At 52.0% G+C, this 21,440-nt stretch overlaps 1 protein-coding gene across 1 annotated transcript; it reads left to right on the top strand.

The window, feature by feature from the left end:
• Positions 1 to 1,194: 1,194 nt before the first annotated feature.
• Positions 1,195 to 18,536, top strand: IGF2 (insulin like growth factor 2). The gene is made up of 4 exons (XM_061463101.1): positions 1,195 to 1,745; positions 9,419 to 9,581; positions 16,470 to 16,636; positions 17,071 to 18,536. Exons 1-4 carry the CDS (start codon positions 1,641 to 1,643, stop codon positions 17,311 to 17,313), a joined length of 678 nt encoding a protein of 225 aa, XP_061319085.1. The 5' UTR covers positions 1,195 to 1,640; the 3' UTR covers positions 17,314 to 18,536.
• Positions 18,537 to 21,440: the final 2,904 nt, after the last annotated feature.

Genomic DNA, 21,440 nt, shown 5'->3' on the forward strand with positions numbered 1-21,440 from the left:
CGCCACTAACTACGGCAAGTGCTGCCCGAGATGGACCAACCTGCTGCTCAGTTTCAGGCAGCTCCGCTCCTCTCCACATCAAGGATAGTATGCGGCCCTGCAGAGGAGCACCCACCAAGCAGTGGTGAGGCTGTGGGCACTTGGGTGCTGGCCAGGGCTGTGAGTGTGGTCCCTTCCCTTGGAACACCTGCTGACCCAGTGGGGCAGACTTGGAGGGCAGGTCTTTGCGAGAAGGTGAGTTTTGATTAATGCAGCACAATGTGACTGACATGCAGCACGGGCAGAGAGAGCAGTGGGAGCGCGTTCAGCCCGCGCGCTGCTGTACACGCACGGTGAAGCCTGGGAAAAGTCCCTTTGCCTGAAAGGCAACTGTGCTCGCTTGCAGAAGCCCGCGGAAAGCAGAAGTGACCAAGCGAACAGGAACCTCTCCCGCTAAGGTGCTCTGAGGGGTGCAAACCCGAGGTTCTGCTGCCCTGTGGAGGGGCAGTTTCTATGCTGTCCACAAGGACGCACCCGGCTGGATGCAGGGGCTTGCTGCTGCCACTTCCTTCCTGCACTGGGACACTTAGCGCGGGACAGGCGTGCAAGCCTAGGGGAACCCTGCTGCCGGCACCCCTGAATGGCTGTGCGTTCACCGGGGAGCCCTTCGGAGCAGCTCGGGGCGAGTGCGGGGAAGGACGGAGGGTGCGGACACCTGTGCCCTGTACGCACCTAGGCAGAGCCCCGGGAGCGGGATAGGCAGAGCAGTCCCCTGCTGTACCCTCTCATCTCCCTCCCAGGGCTTGGGGCTCGCTGCTCGGCAGCGAGAGGCGCCCAGAGGGTACCCCCCAGCATCTGGGGCATGGGCTCGGAGCGCAGCCCCTCACCTCCTCCCCTCACCTGCAGGGATGGCGGGGGATGCTCTCAGCCTCCCCCCGCCCTTCCACCCTCCGGGACCAGCCGGGGTGGGTCAAAGCCCCCACTCGGGAGCAACCCGCGGAGAAACCGTGCGGCAGAAACTTTCTGTCCCCTCTTCCCTCCCCGAGCTGGACTCCGGAGGGTTACGAGGGAGAAGGAGGGAAGAAAGGAAGGGAGGGAGGGAAGAGAGGGGGTTAGACCGCTCTGCAACATTATTGGCTGCGTGGCCGGGCTGGTGCTCGCTGGGGACGATAGAGCATGCCCATTGGGGGGGTATAAAAGGGGGGCAGACGAAGCGCCCTGCCTGTCTCCTCGCTCGTGGGGCAGCCAGCTGGGAGCAGCGGTCAGTCAGGCAGCCAGCCCCTCCGCCCCAGCCAGGGGGACGTAGTCAGTAAACACAAAAGTGAGAGCCACCCAAGGGGCAGCCAAAGCAGGAAGAGAGAAAGAGAAGGGAAAAAAAAAAAAAAAGGAAAAAAAAAAGGAAAAAAAAAAAAAAGGAGGGGGAAAACAGGAAAAAAAAGAAAAAAAAAAAAGAGGGGAAAAAAAAAAAAGAAACCGGAAAGAAAAGGAAAGCGCTCGCTCGCTCTCTAGAATAACAAGATACCTGATCGTAACAAAATAACATCCTTCAGACAAAATCAAGCAGGGACTTGGCATACCAAAAGGCACGACGAGGAGAGCGAGCCAGGGCGCGGGAAGGCGAGCCAAAGCCGCGATCACTGCCAGGGCAGGAGAGCAGCAGCATGTCAAGCGCCGGGGCACACACGGATGAGCGCTGCCGGCAGCCTGCCTTCCTCCCCGGCCCGCCGCCGCCGCCAGAAGTTGAGAGTAGCAGCGGCATCTCCAAGGTAAGCGCCGCTCCGCTCCGCGCGGCTCCTCACAGCTTCTCCGCGGGCAGGGGCAGGAGGGCACCCCTGCGCGCGCCATGCCGGGCAGACCCGTGCCGTGCCGTGCCGTGCCGTGCCATGCCGCGCCGTGCCATGCCGAGCTGCGCCGTCCCCGCTGCCCGCCGTCCCCACGCGTGTCGCTAGAGGGACCCCGAGAGCCGGCCGAGGCGCGGGCTGGCGGGGCGGCCCGCTGCGGTGGGTGCGCGGGGCATCCCCGGGGAGCAGCCGGCGGCGGCGGCGGCGCGGACAGTCTGCACCTCGGCTCCACGCCCGGAGCGGGTTGTGGGGGAGGGAGGCATTAGCAGCGCACCGTTTGCGCACCCGAGCAGCTGCGGCGTGCCAGCGCGGGGCAACCCCGCGTGGGGAGGCGCGGAGGGGCGTGCGGGGCCGGGGCTACGCGAGGTCACGCGGGGCTGCGCGGCCCCAGGCGCCCGTGGCGGTCCCGCCGCTCGCTGGACGGTGTGGGGAGCGGGAGGTGGTCGTAGCGGCGCGGTCCCGGGCAGGGACAGACAGTTCTCCGGCCTCGGAGGCCGGGGAGATTGTTGAACTCTCTTCTGCAAAACACTGCTGTGTGTTGGGTCTCGGAGGGATAAAAATACAGAGAGGAAAAACAAGAAAGCGAAGCCAAAATGGAGTGAGAGTTAATGGTTGGCATGCAGCCTTCGACTTTGTGTGATTTTTATTTTTTTCTTGTTCTTCTTCCTGCCCAATTGCATTTCCCTACAGTAATTGTTTTAAGAGCACAACTTGGAAAGGTTTTAGCACTCTGTTGAGCAGTAGGGAACTGGGGCACATGAGGAAACTCGGATTTAGCGTAACCATACCAGCAGATGTGGCTGCCTTGCCTTGAGCCAGTGGTACTTTAGCAGGGTTTCTGGTGACCCAGGGCTCACACCGGCAGTGTGGAGCAATCAAGTGTAAAAACAAGGGTTGTGGGGGTGGTTTTAAATAGACACCTCGGGAGAACCGCTGCTCTCAACCCTTGAGCCGAGGCTTCCTATACAAAGTCTGTCGTTCTCTTCCATATGCTGGGATATGCTTGGGAGGCTGAGGCCTGGTTTTCTTTGGGTTTATTTGTTGTCAGGTTGTGTGTGAGTGTGTGTGTGTGGTTTTCCCTTTCACTTCGCAGGGTTCAGCGTGTTGTTTTTTTTTATTCCTCGTCTTGCCTTGATTTAGAGGGGAGTTGAGGAGCCTGGGTCACGTGCTTTTGTGAGGGTGACTTTGTGCTAAGGACATCTGGAGGAATAAAACTGACTGACACTTCTGATTTGAGCTTCACTGAGCTGTTCTGGACCCAACTTGACAATTTTGGTGGGGGTGAATGGGTCAGAGCTGTAAATCTTGTTTCATGTTGTCAACACCCACACAAGTTCACTCAGCCTTTCAAAGGGGCTATCCCGGCTCCTGTGAAAATTCATTAAGGGATAAAAGATTTGACACCGTGGGTCCCCTCCCACCGCCTCATGAAATTTGAGAGCCAAAATGTGTCTGCGTCTGTGTCCCAGCGTTTTTTCTGACAGGTGATCCTTTTTGCAGTCTGGCTGGAGGGCTGCTGCTTTGACCAGGCAACCCGGAGGTGTCAGTGCGTGTCTTCCCATTGATTCCTATGGGCTTCAGCGTGAGCCCGGCTTTCCTCACAGAGCACCAGAGAAAAGCGTTTCTGTACTTTTCTTTTTTTAAATAAAGCAAACACAGCAGGTGAGGTCTTATTTTTAGAGGGACCAAGGAGCTGGTGTGTTTCCAGCAGTGCATACGAGCACTGTAAGTGGCCCACCCTCTCCGTGCTCGTGTCCTGGGACTGACCTTTCCGATCCTTCTTTGGATTGCCTTTGCTTTTAGAGGCTGCTGTGTGTCTTAAATGGGGCAAAGAGATACCGGCGTCCCTCAACGCATTTGGGTAAGGTGTCAGGAGAGGTGGGGGCACCAGGGGAAGAAATCTGCCTTGAGGTTGCAGCCCAGCTCTGAAAGGGTTAAAGCCGCTCTGCCAAGACATAAAGCAAGTTCAACGTGTTGTGGGAATATCACTTGCCAACAGACTCCAGTCACCACAATTTCTGATTTAACAGCTTAACTTGCTGTTAACTTTCCCTGATATACTCCAGGTTTTAGATGGGAATGCAGAAAGGAGAGAGGAACAATAAAGAAAGGAGTTAAGTGAGGCTACTAAAATGGACTTAAATCCCTTCACTGGATCCTGCCAGCTGTCTTTAGAAGAGTTAAGCAAGATTGTGTTTCCTTTTTTTTTTAATGCAATAAATCAAATGTTTCTGGGCTGCATACCAAAATTTGTGCAATACAGCCTTACTCCCCAGTGGGGTGAGTAAATGGTACTGAATACCCCATTCACCTTTTTCAGCTTGATTTTTCCATAGCTATGGTAGTTCTTGCTGAGGCACGTATAGACACGGGGTGTGGGCAGCGCTCCCCTGTCCCCAGGCAGAGGAGGCAGGTGCCCCTCCCCAGTTGCCTGGAGAGAGGCTCTGGAGGCAGGAAGGTGACCCCTGATGTGGGGTCGCTGCTGATGGGGATGAGCAGTGAAGACAAAAAAGTGAGGGCTAAAAATAGTGGCAGCATTGCCAACCTCAGCCATATGAATGTCATGTGAGCCAGGTGCCAAGGATCGTGAGGTTTTTATTTTTTCCAAGCCTGAGAAAAACCTCTGGTCCTAGGTTGGTTTTGTTTGTCTGACAGCTCCATGGTTGAAAGTTTTGTGTTTTGAAGCTTGCTTCTTCCAAGTTGCGGGTTGGAAATGTCCTCCTTTCTCTTTTAGATGGAAAGGAATGCTCTTCTGCAGCACAGCACACAGTAGCTCCTGTCCCTCTGGGTACCTCTTCCTTGTGCCTCTGCCCAAGATGCAGCCCCTGTGTGTTTTTCAGCTGCCAGGACACCTGACTCTCCCCGCTGGCTTCCAACAGCTGTTTGCTACTTGGCACCTTGGGGTGTTGTGGCCTGGTGCCATGCATGAGGTTGCCTGTGGGCAGGCGTGGCATTCACTTGGCACGTGTGAGGTTGGCATGTACCCCTGTCCAGCCCCTCCAGGAGACCTGCGCTCAAAACCGGGTCAGCTGCCTGCTCTGCTGAAGCTGCCCACCAAGAGGAGTAGCACAGAGAGATAGATGCTCAATGTCTTTCACAGGCAGTCATCAGAAGAGCACAACCTCAGTTTGCCTGCTTTGTCTTAGAGGGGTGGAGGCTGATGGAGGCTGGGATGTGCAGCCTGGGGTTTTCCCCTCCTGCACACACCACTGGGTTCGGGCTGATGACTTTTAGCTGTGCTCCCTTATAAACACTGCACTGCTCTACAGAGAAGTGAGATTCTTTTTTCTTTTTTGCTGTCCAAATCCAAATTTTGCAGACTGGGCCATCTGTCAATTCCCTCCTACGTTGTTCTGTTCATATTACATTGTAATGAAGGCCAGACTGAAGAAGGAATTAGGTCAGACAGGAGGTTTAGTCTCTGTTTTTTGGGGAGATGTTTGTTGCCCAAGAGAGGCATCGTGGTTTGGTTGGCTCAGGACAAGCCTGGATGCAAGGGATGCCTGAGCTGTCCTCTGAGATTTGGCAACTGGGCCTTTTAGCACATTGTGGCCTCTTGGCCCCTACTCCCCAGCAGCTGGACAGAAATCGCAGATCCAGCTGATTCTGCAGCAAATCCTGAAAAAATCCTTTAACAGCCTCAGGTGGAAGGGGGGCTCTGCTGCAGAACTGCCCCTTGGGCTCGCTTCAGGCATGCCACAGCCACTTCAAGAAGACCCTCTCTGTTGGAGTGTTCCTGCTGGCTGGATGGCTGCTGAGAGGTGTTTGGGGGTCTCCAGCCATGGGTGCAGCAGTGTGTGCTGCAAGGGGGGAAATACACAGGAGTCAAGGCAGCAGCATCATCCCGGGTATGGCAGCTCAGCTCTGAGCTGGCTCACGTGGCAGCCTGGGGTCATGTGGGGACTTGGGGACATGGGAGAAGGCGGGAGAGGGACACAAAAGATGAAGAGCAAAGCCGATCCACTCCAGGCAAGGAGAGGTGAGTGGTGTGCTCCAATGGCTTGTCTTAGCCTCTTTGGCAACAAGATGGCTACTCTCAGACACGTGTTGTTCAGAGGAGCTTTAGGTGCAATTCCCAGGATGGTAAAGGACACCTGTGCAACCAAGAAATTCCTCTTGCATCACCCTCTGGCACACTGAATGGGGTTTGAGACTTCGTTAGGGGGAATTCAGCACTCAGGTTGCTGGGGATCCGGCATATCTTGCACTGCCATTCCCACTGCCCATGGTTAAAACTGGATCCTGAAACGTTTGAGCTCTCCACGTGCATGTGAGGTGGAATGGCAGCTGGCCCTGCTGATTCAACCCATTTTGGCAAGGATGAAACTTTGGTGGGTGTAGCCTCTCTCCTAGCAGAGATGGGACCTTGTTCTTTCGGAAAGCACCCTGCTGCCTTATTCCTGTTATGTCTTACATGAGAGAGGCGTTCTGATAAAAATTGACGGGTTTTCCAGCCATTGGTGTGAATTTACCCTGTCCCACAGCTGAGGGGGCTGTCCCTGAATGAATGCTTGGACTAGAATCCAAAAGCAGTGCTGTCTCCCATTTCCAGTGGAGAATGAAAGCTTGGATGGTTTCAGAGGGCTTTGCTTCATGGTGCTGAGCAGGATTTGGCCATGACAACAGAAGCCGCATGCAACCTGTGCAGCTGGCATGGTGTTTGCACCAGATCGCAGGCTGCAGGTACCCAGCCGTGCCGTGCCACCTTGTTTTGGGGAGCAGCGCCTGCTCCAGCGGCCATGGCAGGGTGGGTGCAAGCTTTTGTGAGTGGGATGCTGCTCATGCTTGCTAAGGAGGAGCAGGAGTGGGAAAAGATCAATTGAAAGGTCATCAGGATGCACTGAGCTGGTGATGGCACTGTGGGAGACTGTCTAGCCTTTTTGGGTGAACCCTGGGGCCTTTTCTTCTGTAGGTCCAAAGCAAGAGGGAAGTGCTTATGGGGTTGGGTTGCAGTTCCATCAAGCTGGAGAGAAACTGCAGCACTGGGTAGTAAATAAAGATGCTTTTTGATTTGCTGCCCAGTTTCTTGTTACACAGCTGCTGGAGGGAGGGAGGAGATGCCAAGGTGACAGCGATGAAAAGGACTGGAAGTTGACGCATGGGCAAAGGGGGACATCAGTGCGTCACACACCTCCACATTGGCCTGGCTCTGGATGACAGTGTTGGGGCCCTAACTGTCCTCATGGCTTTGGGCGAACTTCTTGGCCAGGGTTACAAGATGCATGGTCATCCTAGCAGAGCTCACAGTGGAGGCAGAGAAGGCTGCCAGGGGCCACCTTGTGCTTGTGGTGCAGGTTGTGCAGGAGTGGGTATTTTCCAAGGAGCACAGTATTTTTTTCCAGAGAAGGTATCAGGTCTCCCTAGCATCAGATATCGCCCTGCTGACAAAAACTTGCTCTCCCCTTGCTTCAGAGCATCTCACCCCTTTCTTTAGACTGAATGTGGAGGAAAAAATGCCTTTGTCACCCATGCCACCAAGCAAGCCCCTTCTGGGGGGCTGTGTCTGGCTTGGGGAAGGCCAGCAGGCAGACTGCTTGTTAGCCACTGTGCTCACAGCCAGCATGAGCCTAATTGGGGATGAGGGATTATTTGGGTGTCCTGAAGTCCCATGTCAGCAGCTTCAACAGCAGCACTGGCTGGCACACATCTGCTGCCCCAGCAATGAGCTGCCAGTGCTTCCTGCACCCTGGGGACACCAGCAATCAGGAGCTGCATGTAAAAAAAGGGGGGAAAAGAAAAGCATCATTGGGCTCTTGTCAGCTGGAGATCTGGCTGCCAATTCTGCCGCATCAGGGGCATGGCTCAAGCAGTGAAGATGATGCTGTGGTCATGCTGGGGAGGCCCAATATACACTTGTTGGCTGGCCGCTTGGTAAAAAAATCAAGGTGAAAATGTGTTGGTGGCAAAACACTGTAGCTAGGAAGTGTGGTGCAAGCACAGCCTAGTGCTATCCCTCTGCTCCCATATAATAGAGATCAAAGCCCCCTCAGTGTGCTCTGGGGACTGGTGCTACTGGAAAAGCCGGTCCAGGTCCCATCACTTGCTGGTTTGAGCCCAGTTTGTTCCTAGGGCTGCTGCCTCTCTTGTCCAGAGCCCTGGAGGGGTTTTGACAGCCTTGCGGGTCTCTGTCAGCGCAGGCTGAGCAATACGATGGGCATTGAAGCATGCGCAGGGAGGATGCCCCCCTCAGCCCACTCCAACGAAACCTCTGTTTTGGCTTTTCTCAGTGCTGATTCCTGTCATTCCGCTGCTCAGAAGAGTTTACGACTTGTAAGCACAGCACATTTCTATCAGCGACAATTTGAGCTATGTGCTAGCAAAAAATTGGTAGCAAGGGTGGCTTTATTGCTGGCAGGACTGTAGCGGTGCCCTGGGGGAGCTGGGCTAATTTCCTGGCTGCACTGCAGACTTCCCCTGTGACCTTGGGCAAGTCATTTAATCTATCCTGGGCTTCGGCTCCATCTCTGAGCATCCCGGGGGGGGGGTGTGGGGGGTGTGGGGTGGTGGTGGTGGTGAGGTAATATTCATTAACTGATAATATTCTCATGTTGCTCAGATGTTATGGTGATGAAGGCTGGATGTGAAACCCAGCATCTTGTCTGAGTGTTAGCAGGGAGCGGGGATGCTCTGCTTGAGATTTAGCATTACCCCATGCCAGCTGCTGTCTTGCTATGCTTCCCCTTTTCATTTTGTGTTCACCTGTCTGGCCACCATCGTCATTTGGCTGTATATATACAGTAATGGTCATCACTGAGGGACTGTAATGCCTTGAAGCATCCAGGGGTTTTGCCTCGTCCAGTGAGGCTATAGTACCCTCTCTTTACACCTGCAGAATCTGACATGGAGGTAAAACTGTTTGCTGGAGCTGAGTCAGGAGAAATCTTTGGGTTAGTTAGGAAATATCCAGGGAGTTTTTTTTTTTAATACTTCACACCAGCTAATACCCCCTTGGCCCTCCTTGGTGATGCCTCAGGCAGCTTTTCTGTGGGACTGCTTTGATTCTGAGGGATGTCTTCTTGGTCCCAGCTCTCATCAGCAAACACAGCTTGTGCAATCAGCCCCTCGATTGCCTGAGCCTCAGCTGTACAAGTCTCTCACACGCTCAGGGCAAAGGCCGCTCCTTGGCAAAACCCAGCTTTCCTCAAAAGCAGCTCTAGGACAGGTTGAAACTTCATTTGATTCTGCTTTGGGTGAGCATGTGTTCATGTCATGAAAACCTATAATCAGAAATGAAAAAGAAATGCCTTCCAATAATCATTTGGATGATCTCTCATGCAAAAGGGGTGTAAAATAAAAAATCATGCTGTTGAAAGAGCAGGGGGAATTAAAGCCTTTCAGAGGTAGGCTGAAGTGGGATTTTACAATGGAAAAAACTGCTTCAATCCAAACTTTGTCTGATCAGAGCAGCTGGCTGGTGGGGTGAGAGCAGGGAGCCAGCCTTGCACCAGTGGCCAGCTCAGGGCTGCAGGTCCTGCTCTGCAGCATCCTGACATGTCTGGGCATCAAACCCCAGGCATGCTGTGGTGAGGGGCTTTGCCTAGGGTAGATGGCAGAGAGGGGTGTCTCGTGCCACGTTAACACTGTGCCTTTGTCCCCAGGTGCAGAGGATGTGTGCAGCGAGGAGGATGCTGCTGCTTCTGCTGGCTTTCCTGGCCTATGCGCTGGATTCAGCTGCAGCGTATGGCACGGCGGAGACCCTGTGTGGCGGGGAGCTGGTGGACACGCTGCAGTTCGTCTGCGGGGACAGGGGCTTCTACTTCAGTAAGTGCTGGGCCGCTGTTGTCAGCGGGCAGGATGCTGCTCCCACCCCATGTCTTGCTTCAGTGGAGCTGGGATGAGAGGGAAAGGAGGGGTTTCCCAGTCTGGCTGGGAAGGCTTTTTGTGGTTTCCTTCTGCATGGTGGTAGGCCTGGAAATGAATGAGAAAAGCAATATGCTCAGTCCCATGAGGAAAGTGGGTCCAGCATTTGATGCTTGGGAAAATCAAATATCGCTGGGGAGCCATAGGTGGTTGGCTCACCAAGGATGTTAAAATAATAAGGATGTCTGCAGCCAGCTCTCTGCTGAGCTTGGGCCCTGGCTTATTTTTAAACCTTGCTGCCTACGTGCTTCACCTGAGAGCAGGAATGGATCTGGGCACTCCACCTTTCTGTGCAGGCTTTGTTTGGGAATGACAGCAGTTTCTAGGCTGCTCCCAAAACACGCTTTGTGGCCTGCTGGATACCCAGTGGTGAACTTGTCGCTGAAAAGTGATGTCTTACCATTTTTGCAGCACATCTTGTGCAAAAAAATGCAGTGTTTCAGTCATCCACAGAGTGCAGGTGACTTCAGGACAGTTGGCTGGAATGGGCTTTCCACCATGATGCTTGGGGGTTTGGACTGTTGGCATTAGCAATACAATGGCTTAGCTGGCAAACAGGGAGGAAGAGAAAATCACTAGCAATGGACACTCAGTAATCTATCAGCAAAGGTGTCTTGAGTTTCATGCCTTGTTCTGGTGTTTTGGTCCTCTGCTCATCTTGGTAGAGGGAAGACCCTGTGTCTTGCCACCTTCTGTGAACTGAGCCGAAGAGTGACTGACTACAGGAAAGATGCAAATGAAGCAGGGGGAAGAGGAAGGTGATACCAGATGTACATGGTGCCATGCACTTGGCAGTCTTGCCTCTGCCTTGGGAAAATGAAATAAAAAGTCATTTTCACGTAACAGGGTGGTTTTGGAGTAGTGGAGTTAAGAGCCAGCCTCCCTCTTGTTCCAGTGTGCCTGTGCAGAGAACAGGGTGCTGCAGAAGACTACCCTGGATGTCCCTTCCCAACTTAGGTCCTCAGCCAGACTTGGCTGAGGTTGGGCAGGGAGAAGTGCAGGAATCCTCCATCCAGCAGCAGCTGTGTAACTTTGGGCAGGTGGTCGGGCCGCAGGTGGCTTTGCAGCTCACTGGGGTGATCACCCTGCCCTATCCCAGCTGAGCAGCAGATGTTCGCACCATGCTCAGGGTGTTGTGGGCAGGTGGCGCTTTTGGGGACACCCTGGGGACACTTCCTTCCTCTTGCTGAGTGGCAAGGGTTTGCATGTCAGCTCCCCTTCCTCTTCTCATCTCTCCCTTCCACCTTTCCTCTCCCAGCGAGCCCTGCGCCGTAGCTTAGACAAGGCAGTGAGTCCAGGACTGGCCTTACTGGTGCGTCGAGGAGGCAAGCTGCTGTCCTGCTATAACACCTCTTCCTCTCCCTCCGATATATAGAGGAGAGCCCATTTCCATCCCATGGTTTCTCTTCCCTCCTCCCCCTCTCTAGGGATGAAAGGGAATGGGGCTTTTGTTTTACGGACAAACTGACCTCCTTTCACCTCAAGTAACCCAGCAGTCCAGGCCAAAATAAAAACACTTTTGAAGGCAGAGAAGTTGCTTGGTGCCAAGTGGCCAATCTGATGCTTGCAAGGGAATTCTTGCCTTTTTTTTTTTTTTTTTTTTGTCCTCTCCTGTCCCCCCTTTTTCTTTCTGAGTATTTCTGCACAGCTCAGGTGCTGGGGGATGAAACAAAGTCCCATTTTAACCACTTCAGCATCTGTCCAGCATGTGCTGTGCAGGGCTGAAGACATTTGGGTGATGGCTCTCTTTGACAAAGGGTTTGGATGTCCCCAGCTTGCTTCACTTTTTCCCCTCTACCTCCATCTGTTGTCCTCATAAAGTGATTCATTCTCCTGACCATACTCATCTTCGCTCCTAAACCCTCATGGCTGCACTATTATCACCATGTAGGCTCAGTAGGGCATTGGTTATATTACATGATCATGGGTTTACATCTTAAAACTGGACCTGGGTTTGTCATGAATACTTCAAGCACGGGACATGTGTCCTTGTGTTAGCACAGGCTGCTCATATTCATTTGTACAGGAGGTAAATTACGTGGGCAGCCTTGTCCTGCAAGTACAGGTGGGCCCTGCTGGATGGGGCTTGTTGCAAGTATCCAACTGGTAATTTTGGAAATAAACCCAAAAAATGATACAAAAATGCATTATCGGTTTTCTGCTGCAGCAGTGATTTAAGATCTTAACTGATGCTCTACATTCTTACAAGAAAACACTTAGCTAGCGAAGCTACCTCTGAAATGCAGCACCGTTTGCACCCATGCAAGGGAATACAATGTGCTGATAGTGTGCCATTCTCCTGGCATCTGGCGATGGGGTAGTATGCAGCCCAGACTGAGGAGGGTGCACCCCCTCATAACGGGGGTGCCCATCTGTCTGCTGGCTTGGGGAGCAAGTCTCAGCCCCCAGGTGCCCTTGGAGGTACCATGGCTGGCTAGTGCTCAGGGCTGAAGATGCTGAAGCTGACTCTAAGAGCTGGGGCTGCAAAAGAGCTACACCAGGAGGGGAAGGAGCCAGCAGCACTAGTGTTTCTTGCCATGGGATGCAGGGTGAGCATGGCAGCGTGCACCACTCCAGCCCTGTGCCGCATCCCAGGGGTGCCTGGGCAAGCTGCAGCTGGAGCCATACATGCATTGTTCTCTGCCCCAGTTGTAATTCCTCCCCTCTGTGACTTTTAAGGCTTTTGGGCACCTGATCTGCAGGTGCCAGCAAGGTGGTGATATCCCACTGTGGCTCTGCTCTGTTGGGACCCCCAGTCCGTGCTCACTAGCACCCGTCCTGGCAATGGCAGCATGGCTCACTGAGGGATGCTGAGTGCAGCTCTGAGTGAAGAAAGTGGGGCAGACCTAGAGGAAGCCCTGGCCACGGAATTGCTGTCATGCAGTGCTGGCAGGGAGGGGAGAAGGGGCTGCAGGGGGAGAGGCATCGAACTTCTCTGTAAACAACAGCTCCCGTTTCCTCCTTTCCAACAGCTGATAAGAATTTAGCTCTTTGCAGCCGCTTGTGCTGACAGGGCACATTCTTGCGCACCCGCCGCTCCTCTGAATAATACTAGGAAAAAGCAGGGGGGAAAGTGTGGTGCTGGGGTGGGGGAGGGACAGGCCAGGGGCACTGGGACGGGGCCTGGTGCCGCACAAAGGCCCCCTTGTTGCTCCCAACATTCCTGCGACAGGGGCGCAGGGGCTGTTTACACCCAAAGTCCCCTTCCACTCGGCTTGCGGCCTGATTGACCGGACAAGAGGGGACCCGGCCAGGGTGGCACTGGCACCGCGCACCCTTCCCTGCGGCCCTGGTGAGAGTGGGGAGCCTGGAGCAGCAGGGTGGTGATGCCAGGGAAGGAACTCTCCTGTCCCACTCCAGTGCAGAGGAATACCTGTGCTGCAGGTACATGGCCACTGGGTTCTCCCAGGAATGGGTTTGGCTTTGTGCTCCCACTGGGATGCTCAGCTCTCTGTCAGAATAGCCTGCTGCCAGATGGGAATAACCCTGGGCAGCCAGAGGGCTTTGAATCATTGGACTTAGCATCACTGGGCTTTGCACTGCAGGGCTCGGCCCCTCAGCAGAGCTGTGGGAGGTTGTAGTGAAGCACAACTTGGAGAAAAGAGGGCATAGCCATTCACTGAAGGCCAAGAGGAAGTGCACTTCCTCAGGAGGAGGTTGTCATTGCTGCAGTGGGAAGTGGCTCATATGGCAATGCAGACTGCTGCCCGCCCAGCTCTCCCGTGTGGGCAGGGGACAAAGGAGCAAATCCTTCCCTGGGTTTGGCAGTGGCAGTAAAGCAAGATGCCACCCATGGGCAGAAGCCAGGAAATTCAACCTTTAGTCCGTGCGTAAATTGTGTTATGGAACAAACATTTTTCCCAGTCCAGGTCAGCAGCGATACCGGTGTTAACCACCAATGACCTGGCATCTCTTCCTGGGGTTGTTGTCTCCAGGTACTTTCAGGGACTAAATCCCTGTTTGTTTTGTTTGCCTGTTTTTTTTTTCCTAAAGTAACTCTCCCACAGAGGACCATATTGGCATTTGGCGAGATCTGTACCAACAATTATGTAATGGAAAATGTGCCCTATCAGACCATCGCGGTGGAGCTGGCAGCAGTGCCAGCAAGGGGAGCAGCATGCAGTGGCTTCATGCAAAAGAAAAGGCAGCCATGGGGCTAGTGGCCGTGCGTGTGCCCACAGATCTGGCAGGGGCAGTGAGTGGGGAGAAAAGAGCCATGCCACCACGGTGGTCCCTGCCGGGAGCTCAGCCTGGTGGTGCCACACCAGGGTGTTTGCAAGCGTGCTGCTGTGATCTTCCCATGTGCTCCCATGCCACAGAGTGCTCATGTTGGCAAGGTGGTGAAATGGTCCCGATTTCCTTGTTTTTTTTTCCCACCCTCTTCTTTCCAAACAAACACATAGCTGCAAGCGGGCAATTTCTGTTTTTGAGAGGAGACGTGTAACCTTTCAAAACCTCAAGTTCTCCCCAAACTGTGTGTGTTGTCACTTGTGCAACATTCTGTTCAGCGGGAGTGTGAAGGCAGCCCTGTGGGGATGTGCTAGCAAGAGGGGGTGACTTGATTTTTTTCTCTTTTCCTTCCAACCTCTCCTTCTGCCCATGCTCAGGATGCCTTTCTGGAGCAACCTAATGCTTCAGCAACCTGCCACACATGCAGGTTTGGCAGTGGGGTCGGTAGGTGATGACTGGGGGCCATATGTGTTGCGGAATGCAGCAGCAGCAGCATAAGTCTCCCATACATCTTGCTGGGCATTGCATGCATATAGAAGAATACATGCACCTGCCCCTAATCTGATTCCTCTCTCCCATCTTCCTTGGGCATTGCAACCTGGATTGCCTTCACTGGTATCATTCATACAGCTGTAGGCACCCAACACACCTGCCCTGCCTTTAAAGGGAGGGACTAATTCGGTGTGCTTGTTGGCCACAAGCATTTACAGAGAGAAAGTTAAACTCCTCAGAGTGCTCCCTTTGCTGAGCCTTTACCAAGAGGGAACTGTTCTTTTCACCTTCCTGTAGGGCTGGCTAAAGGTCATGTCTGAGTTTTTTTCCTAAGAAAAAAGAAAATGAGGGTGGTGGCTCAGGGGAGATGAATATGAAAAGCAAAACATTTGACATGACTGCTGGAGATGCACTGCATGTATGGGTCAGCTGCCCCATCACCCTGCGCCCTGATGCTGCACTTGCTCTCATGACCTATGAATGCAGTGGCAATGCATGGGCATGGAGCAGAGGGCTCCCTGCGGATGGGGGCACAGATGATTGTAACAGAGCAGGTAGAGCAGGTGTTCTGCCACCGGGGGCTTTGCTCTTGCAGAGTCCATGGTGAAGTATGGTTGTGGGGTTTTGGATGCCAGAATTGCACACATGGGGTGCATTGTACATGCAGGACTGCACTGAACATGCAGGTCAGCATTGCACATGCATGTTTATATTGCGCATACAGGGCTGCTTTTCACATGTAGGGTTGCACTGCATACACAGAAAACTCCTGTGCTTTGTACTTTGTCCCGAGGCACTTTGGGTGGGCACCCAGATGGAAATTTCCCTCAGGGAAATTGCAAGCTAGGGCCCCAGAACGTTCAACCAGGCCAAATACTTGAGTGCCTGCTTCATTAATGGTGCAGGAGTGGATTACAGGTTGTGCACAGGGCCAGCATGGACCATTTCGTTTGTTCCTGCAGGGAGGTAGGGGCTCAGCATGGCATGGTGAGCAGCATTAGACATTGCATTTCCACTACTTGCTCTCAGTTTTTCCCATGCCCAAATTCTCCTGGATGGAATGTGGTACAGGATCCTGCTTGCAAGCCCCGCTGATGCCAGCTCTGCTCCTCTCCCTTGGAGCACCTTGTGCTGGGAAAAGGTGCTGATGGCAGTGTGTGGAGCCCTGGCTGCAAACCCCGGAACAGCACAAGTACATAACATATCGTGCACAGAAGTGCAGAGAAAATCCCTTTGTTTTGGGCCAGTTTGTATTTTGGAAGTTGCAATTCCCAAGCAAATTTGTTTTGCATGAGAAATTCAAATTTGCCCATGTCTTTTATTTTGAGAGTGGAAGGAAGACCAGTAAAACTGATGTAAGATTTTCCTCCGAAGTGCTTTGGCCATCATTAAGCAGTTATACGAAATGCATACGGTTGTTGCTGCACTGGACACGGGCTTACTCATCCTTCTTCAGGCAGAAATGGGAGAGGAACCCTTATTAAAAGATTAAGTTTAATAGCTATTCTTGGCAGGTGTGGGAGCCTGTATTCTTTCTGCAGCTGTCTCAGAGCTGTCCCATCTGGTAAAATTTAGCCGCCTTGGTTCGCTTCACCTGCCTGAGTGTCAACCCGGCGGAGGGAGGTTGGCAGCTGCAACGCCGTGCTGCCTCTTTCTAGTAAAACTCGCTTGCCAGGATCAACATCGGAGACGGTCACAGTAATCGGCGCAGTGCTGGCGGCTGGGCTTGGGCTTCCTTGCTTTAGCTGCGCCCAGAAAGGCTGCCTGTGCTGAAGGTGGAGGGGAATAAATCACCACCGTAGAAAGTGCCTTTAATTAGTGCTGCGCGCACGTGGGGAGCCCTGTTGGCATTAACAGCGTTAGTCTGGGACAGTCTTAATGTGAAAATCGTCTGGTTTGCAGGCACATGTCAGCTGGTTTGGGAGAAGCGCTGCTGGTTTTGAAGTGTGGACCCACCAGTCTCTGATTGCTGGTGGAGAGATGCCGGCAAGGGGATGTTTTGCTGTTGAGGTGGGTAGGGGGTCCAGTCCAGGTTGGCAGCTAACACTGGGGTCTCTGCTGTTGCAGGTAGACCGGTGGGGCGAAATAACCGGCGGATCAACCGCGGGATCGTGGAGGAGTGCTGCTTTCGGAGCTGCGACCTGGCTCTGCTGGAAACCTACTGCGCCAAGTCTGTCAAGTCCGAGCGTGACCTCTCCGCCACCTCCCTGGCGGGCCTGCCGGCACTCAGCAAGGTAGGTCTGTGCCCGGATGGCAATGCTTCTCCAACATAGACAGCAAGAGAAAAGATGTGAAGGCCATGGATGGGAGACGACAAACCCCAGATGCAAAGTCTTGCTCCTGCAGAGCCTTTGAGATGGTCACCGTTGGCAACTCATGCTAAGAACCCTGTGGAAAGTCAGCTTTAATGAGGTGGGGGGCCAGAGGTGGGACAAATCATAGAATAGTTTGGGTTGGAAAGAACCTTTTAATGTCATCTGGTCCAAATCCCCTGCAATGAGCAGGGACATTTTCAGCTAGACCAGGTTGCTCAAAGCCCTGTCCAGACTGACCTTGAGTATTTCCGGGAATGGGACAGTGTTTCCATGGGATGGATGGAGTTTAAAGAGGGGAAGCCCATCTGGAGGGCTTGCAGAGAGGCTAACACTGCTACCTCATCCTCTTGCAGGAGAGCTTCCAGAAGCCCTCGCATGCCAAGTACTCCAAGTACGATGTGTGGCAGAAGAAGAGCTCCCAGCGGCTGCAGCGGGAGGTGCCCGGCATCCTGCGGGCTCGCCAGTACCGGTGGCAGGCGGAGGGCCTGCAAGCGGCGGAGGAAGCCAAGGCTCTGCACCGTCCCCTCATCTTCCTGCCCAGCCAGAGGCCCCCTGCGGCGCGAGCCTCCCCGGAGACGGCCGGCCCCCAGAAATGAACCCTGATCAGCCGTCTCGATTTTTGATCTCCCGGGGAAGGGCGGGAGGACTGGCGAGACCCGGCCCCCGAGCCCCTCCGTCCCCGGGGCCGCCGAGCCGAAGAGCGGGGTGGTGAAGCACCCTCACGCCGCTCCGGCCCCAACCAAACAACTGACACAGCAAGGAGGGGATGGCGGCAGCGGCAGCGGCGGCGAGCAGCTCCCGCAGCATCGTCCTTTCGGGGTGGGGGGGGAGGGTTGTTTTGTTTCCCAGGCCTGTTTCGTTCCCCCGCGCCCCCAGTATTTCCAAGCCTGTACTTGCAAAGGGACAGTTTGGCACTTGAACTTTTTGCTGCCGGGCGCTGCGTGACATCCCCGGTGCCAACGCCAGAAGACAAAAGAAAGAGCAAGAGGGAAAAAGGATTTGAAGTTAAAAAATCTTTTAAAATCTTTTTTTGTTTTTTTTTGTTTTTTTCTCGAGAAGAAGAATCCATTCCGTGTCTTTCTTGACAATAAAGTGAAAAAATACAGTAAAATGGGAAGAAATACTGAGGGATAGAATTTTTTTGCCTCATTCGCACCCCACTTTTTTCTTTTTTTTTTTTTTTTCCTTTGGTTGTCTTATTTTTTATAACTTTCTTTTGCACCTTTAAAAGAAAAACATACCTGAGAAGATGTTCCAAGGAGCCCCCATCTGCATTTTTGTGTGTGTGCTTCATTACAAGATTCCAAATCGACTTGCACCTTTTTGAAATCATCGTGAGAAGGAGAGGAAGAGGAGAGAGAAAGCGAGAAAGACAGAAGAAAAAGGAAAGGAGAAAGATGAAAAAAAAGTGAGCTGTTGCTCACTTTAAATGGAGGAGGCGTCTGCATTGCACATTTGCCACGGATTTAGTTGATTTATATATATAATATATTATATAACTTTTTTGGCAAAAAAGCACTATTTTTATGGGACATTTTGTGTAGTATCTGAAGAAGGATTGTAATGTTTAAAATGTGTTATGGTGCTAAAGTAAGTTGGAAGAGAAAAAACCCAGAAATAGCAAGGGAGGGTGGGGAGGGAAGGACAAGATAGCGAATACTGAACTTGAAATTTTAGCTTTTCGTTTTAGGAAAAGTGTGATAAATGTGTTTCTTTTCTCTTCTGAAATATAGCTTGGTCATGACCATATGAGCTAGTTGGCTGTTACTCATGTACACAGATGCACGCACACACAGAAATACATCGACACGCATCCTTTTTTTAAAAAAAAAAAAAAATTAAAAAAAAAACAAAACAAAACAACCAAAACCACCACAATTTAGACTAAAAGGGAACTGTTCTAGAGGCAAACTATTTTGAATGGTGAAGGTATCGCCAGTTACAACTCAAGGCCCTGCTTCTGCATGGACCCCCGGCAGAGCTTGGCTTCCAGAGCCACAGGGGACCTACCACTTTCCTCCCCACCCTGCAGTGCTCCCGTGAGCGGGTGGGACAGCGGCCACCACCGTCAGGCCCTGCAGAACCACCAGCTCCATGCCCCACCATCTCCTTTTCCTTCTCTTGCCCCTTGCATCCTTCTCGCCGGACCCGCCCTTCCTGCCCCATGCCCCCCACTCTTCTCCTTGTGCCCCCCCCCCCCCCAGGGCTGCAGAAGAGGAGGGCTGCACCGGGTGGCTGCAGGGCTGGGACCGCTGCATGGGATGAGGGGAAAGGCAAGTCTCTGGCTTGAGGCCTGGGACTCACTGAGTGGATGGGTTTGAGAGGTGGTCGAGGGCTGTAAAATAGGTTGGCTTTAAAATAATATATATTATCTGTCTAGGAACCATAAAAAGGGGGGAATCAATTACATCTCCCTAATATATTCTCACTTGCTAATAAAATGGGGACACTCTGTTAACCAGTTCTGTACTTGCTTTGTCTTATATATCCATACATTTAAAACATAAAAAAAAAAAAGACTACTTGAATTGTATTCTATTTCGTGGTTTGGAGGGGAGGGCTAGGGGGAGTCTTGAGAGGGGGAGGATTTTAATGTGTAATCCTTTTGTTTGTTATTACCTTGCAATGTTGAGCCATGAAGCCTTTGTTTTAAAAAAATATGGCACTGCAATACACAACAAAGAAAATCCTTTATTTATTTTATTAAATATATATGGAAAGAATGAAAATCGGTCCAAATTAAAAGGGGGGGGGGGGGGAAGGGGAGTGGGTGGGGAAGGCAGAAAAAACAGAGCAATTGCAAATGATTGACTTTTTTTTCTTTTCATGTGTCTTTTTTTAAAAGAAACCTAGTTTTTATTTTTTAAAAAGAGAAGTAAAAGCTTTCCTGGATGCTTTGTACCAAAAAAGAAAAAAAAAAAAAAGAAAAAAACCCCAACAAAATCTGTTTAAGCAAATAAATATCCATCCAGAATATGAAGCCTGACTTTTTCTTTTGCTTTTCATTTATTTTTGCTCCTGGGGTGAGAGTTGGGTGGGAAGAAGGCCACGCTGAGTGCCGCTCTTTGTGGAGGAGCAGAGTGTGTGGCAGCTTCTCTTTTTCAGGGCTCAAACCTGAAACAGAGGGTGATATGCCCTTAGAAACAGCCATGAAACCTCAATCCCATAGCAGATGTCCCTCTGAACCCACTGAGATAAATAAGCGCTTGGTGATTCTTGGTGAGATTTAGGGTGTGTTTCGCAGTGGTTGTTGGTATTTGCTTAGCTTTTACTGGTTTAGGCTGTTCCCAGATACCCTAAAGCCGGACAGGAGCTGAAGATGTCCAAAAGACAAATAAAAGAAAAAGAATGTTGTATCTAGTTGGGTTTCATAGTAGACAGTGCTTCTCTGGTTTCTTGGGGTCAATATAAGCCTCTCTTAAGTTTTCAGGGATCCTCATGTGCTGCTTTTTATCACATGCAACCATCATGCACAAATAGGAGGTAAAATACTAACGTTCCAGGCTGGTAGTAGAAAAACTGATGGGCAAAACAGTGCCCAAGCACCCCTAATCCCCCCAAAATTGGGACAGTCTGTCTGGCATGGCCAAGACCCCAAGTGTCACTGTGGGGTAAGGAACATGAGTAAGGACTTCACCAAGCCCAGGCTCCTGCCTCAGATGACTTTTCCAGCTCAAAAGTGGAGTTGCTGATTTAGGCATTTAAAAATAAATGGTTTATACCAGTTTCCTTTAAAAATATCACAGTAAGCAAAACAATCTTTTTTTCTCAGAATTTGGAATTTTTGTGGCTGGTCAGGAGGGTTTTTGCACAGATGCAGGGCTGGCTTCTTCCTTTGGACATGTGTTTCATTGCAGGTGGAGAAAGGACTGCCTTCCTGTCCCTGTCCCGTCATCTACTGCAGACATCTGGTTTTCTTTGCACTGAAAGGTGTCCCTGTGAAGGGTGAGGACTGAATTCATCACAGCTTCTGGTAGCCACTGCTGGAAAATTTGCCTTTGGAACTTTTCTTTGCTGTGTAAACAGCTATCGTGGGGGACATTTAGAGATGATAAAACCAAGCAAAACTTCAGCTAAATCTCTTGCCTGCATACCCCACGGAGCAAAGCAGCAATGCTGGAAGCACCATAAGGGTGATGATGCTGTTTCCAAGCGCAGCTCATCTTTAACATTGCTTTCTGTCTTATCCTGTTGTGGGTCACCATGGGGCCAGATCAGAGCAGCTCATTTCTTTTTTGATACCAGGAGACTGTTCAAAATATGCCATCCTGCCTTTTGGCTTGGCAGGGACTGCCTTCACTTGCAAGGAAAGACTGAAGCAGCCACATGGACCTCTGAGCCTGGTCCTGGCCAGTGGGTGGAAAATGGGTTAAAACGACCTTGGCTTCAGCTCAAGTTTATCCTGTTGCCTGCAAAATCTCTTTGTAGGTTGGCAGATAAATCATGGTCTTAGCTTGAAAACCTCAGACTGCAGGCTTGAGAACAAACCCAAGATACCATGTTTGCTCAGATGGCTGGGCAGAATTGACTCTGATCTTTGTTATGATGCCTCTACACACAGATACAGCTCCAACCGATTAGCTGCTGGGTCGCAGAAGCATGGGAGGCTGCAGCAGCGGCCAGCAGTGATGCCTGGGGATGGACACCTGGAAGGTCTAGACAGTCAACACACTTCCACATTCAGCCCAGCTGGTCCAAGGACTTTCACATAATGCTCTGCTGA

Source organism: Pezoporus flaviventris, unplaced genomic scaffold, assembly GCF_033815535.1.
Source record: "Pezoporus flaviventris isolate CSIRO_AGI_PZ_B2104156 unplaced genomic scaffold, CSIRO_AGI_Pfla_v1 ptg000036l, whole genome shotgun sequence".
NCBI lineage: Eukaryota > Metazoa > Chordata > Aves > Psittaciformes > Psittacidae > Pezoporus > Pezoporus flaviventris.

What these genes read in the sequence shown, in the direction of transcription:
- IGF2 (XM_061463101.1), top strand. Translation starts at nt 1,641, where the DNA reads ATGTCAAGCGCCGGGGCACACACGGATGAGCGCTGCCGGCAGCCTGCC. An exon ending in GTAGCAGCGGCATCTCCAAG is followed by an intron (nt 1,746 to 9,418) that starts GTAAGCGCCGCT and finishes CTTTGTCCCCAG; the next exon opens with GTGCAGAGGATGTGTGCAGC. An exon ending in GCCTGCCGGCACTCAGCAAG is followed by an intron (nt 16,637 to 17,070) that starts GTAGGTCTGTGC and finishes ATCCTCTTGCAG; the next exon opens with GAGAGCTTCCAGAAGCCCTC.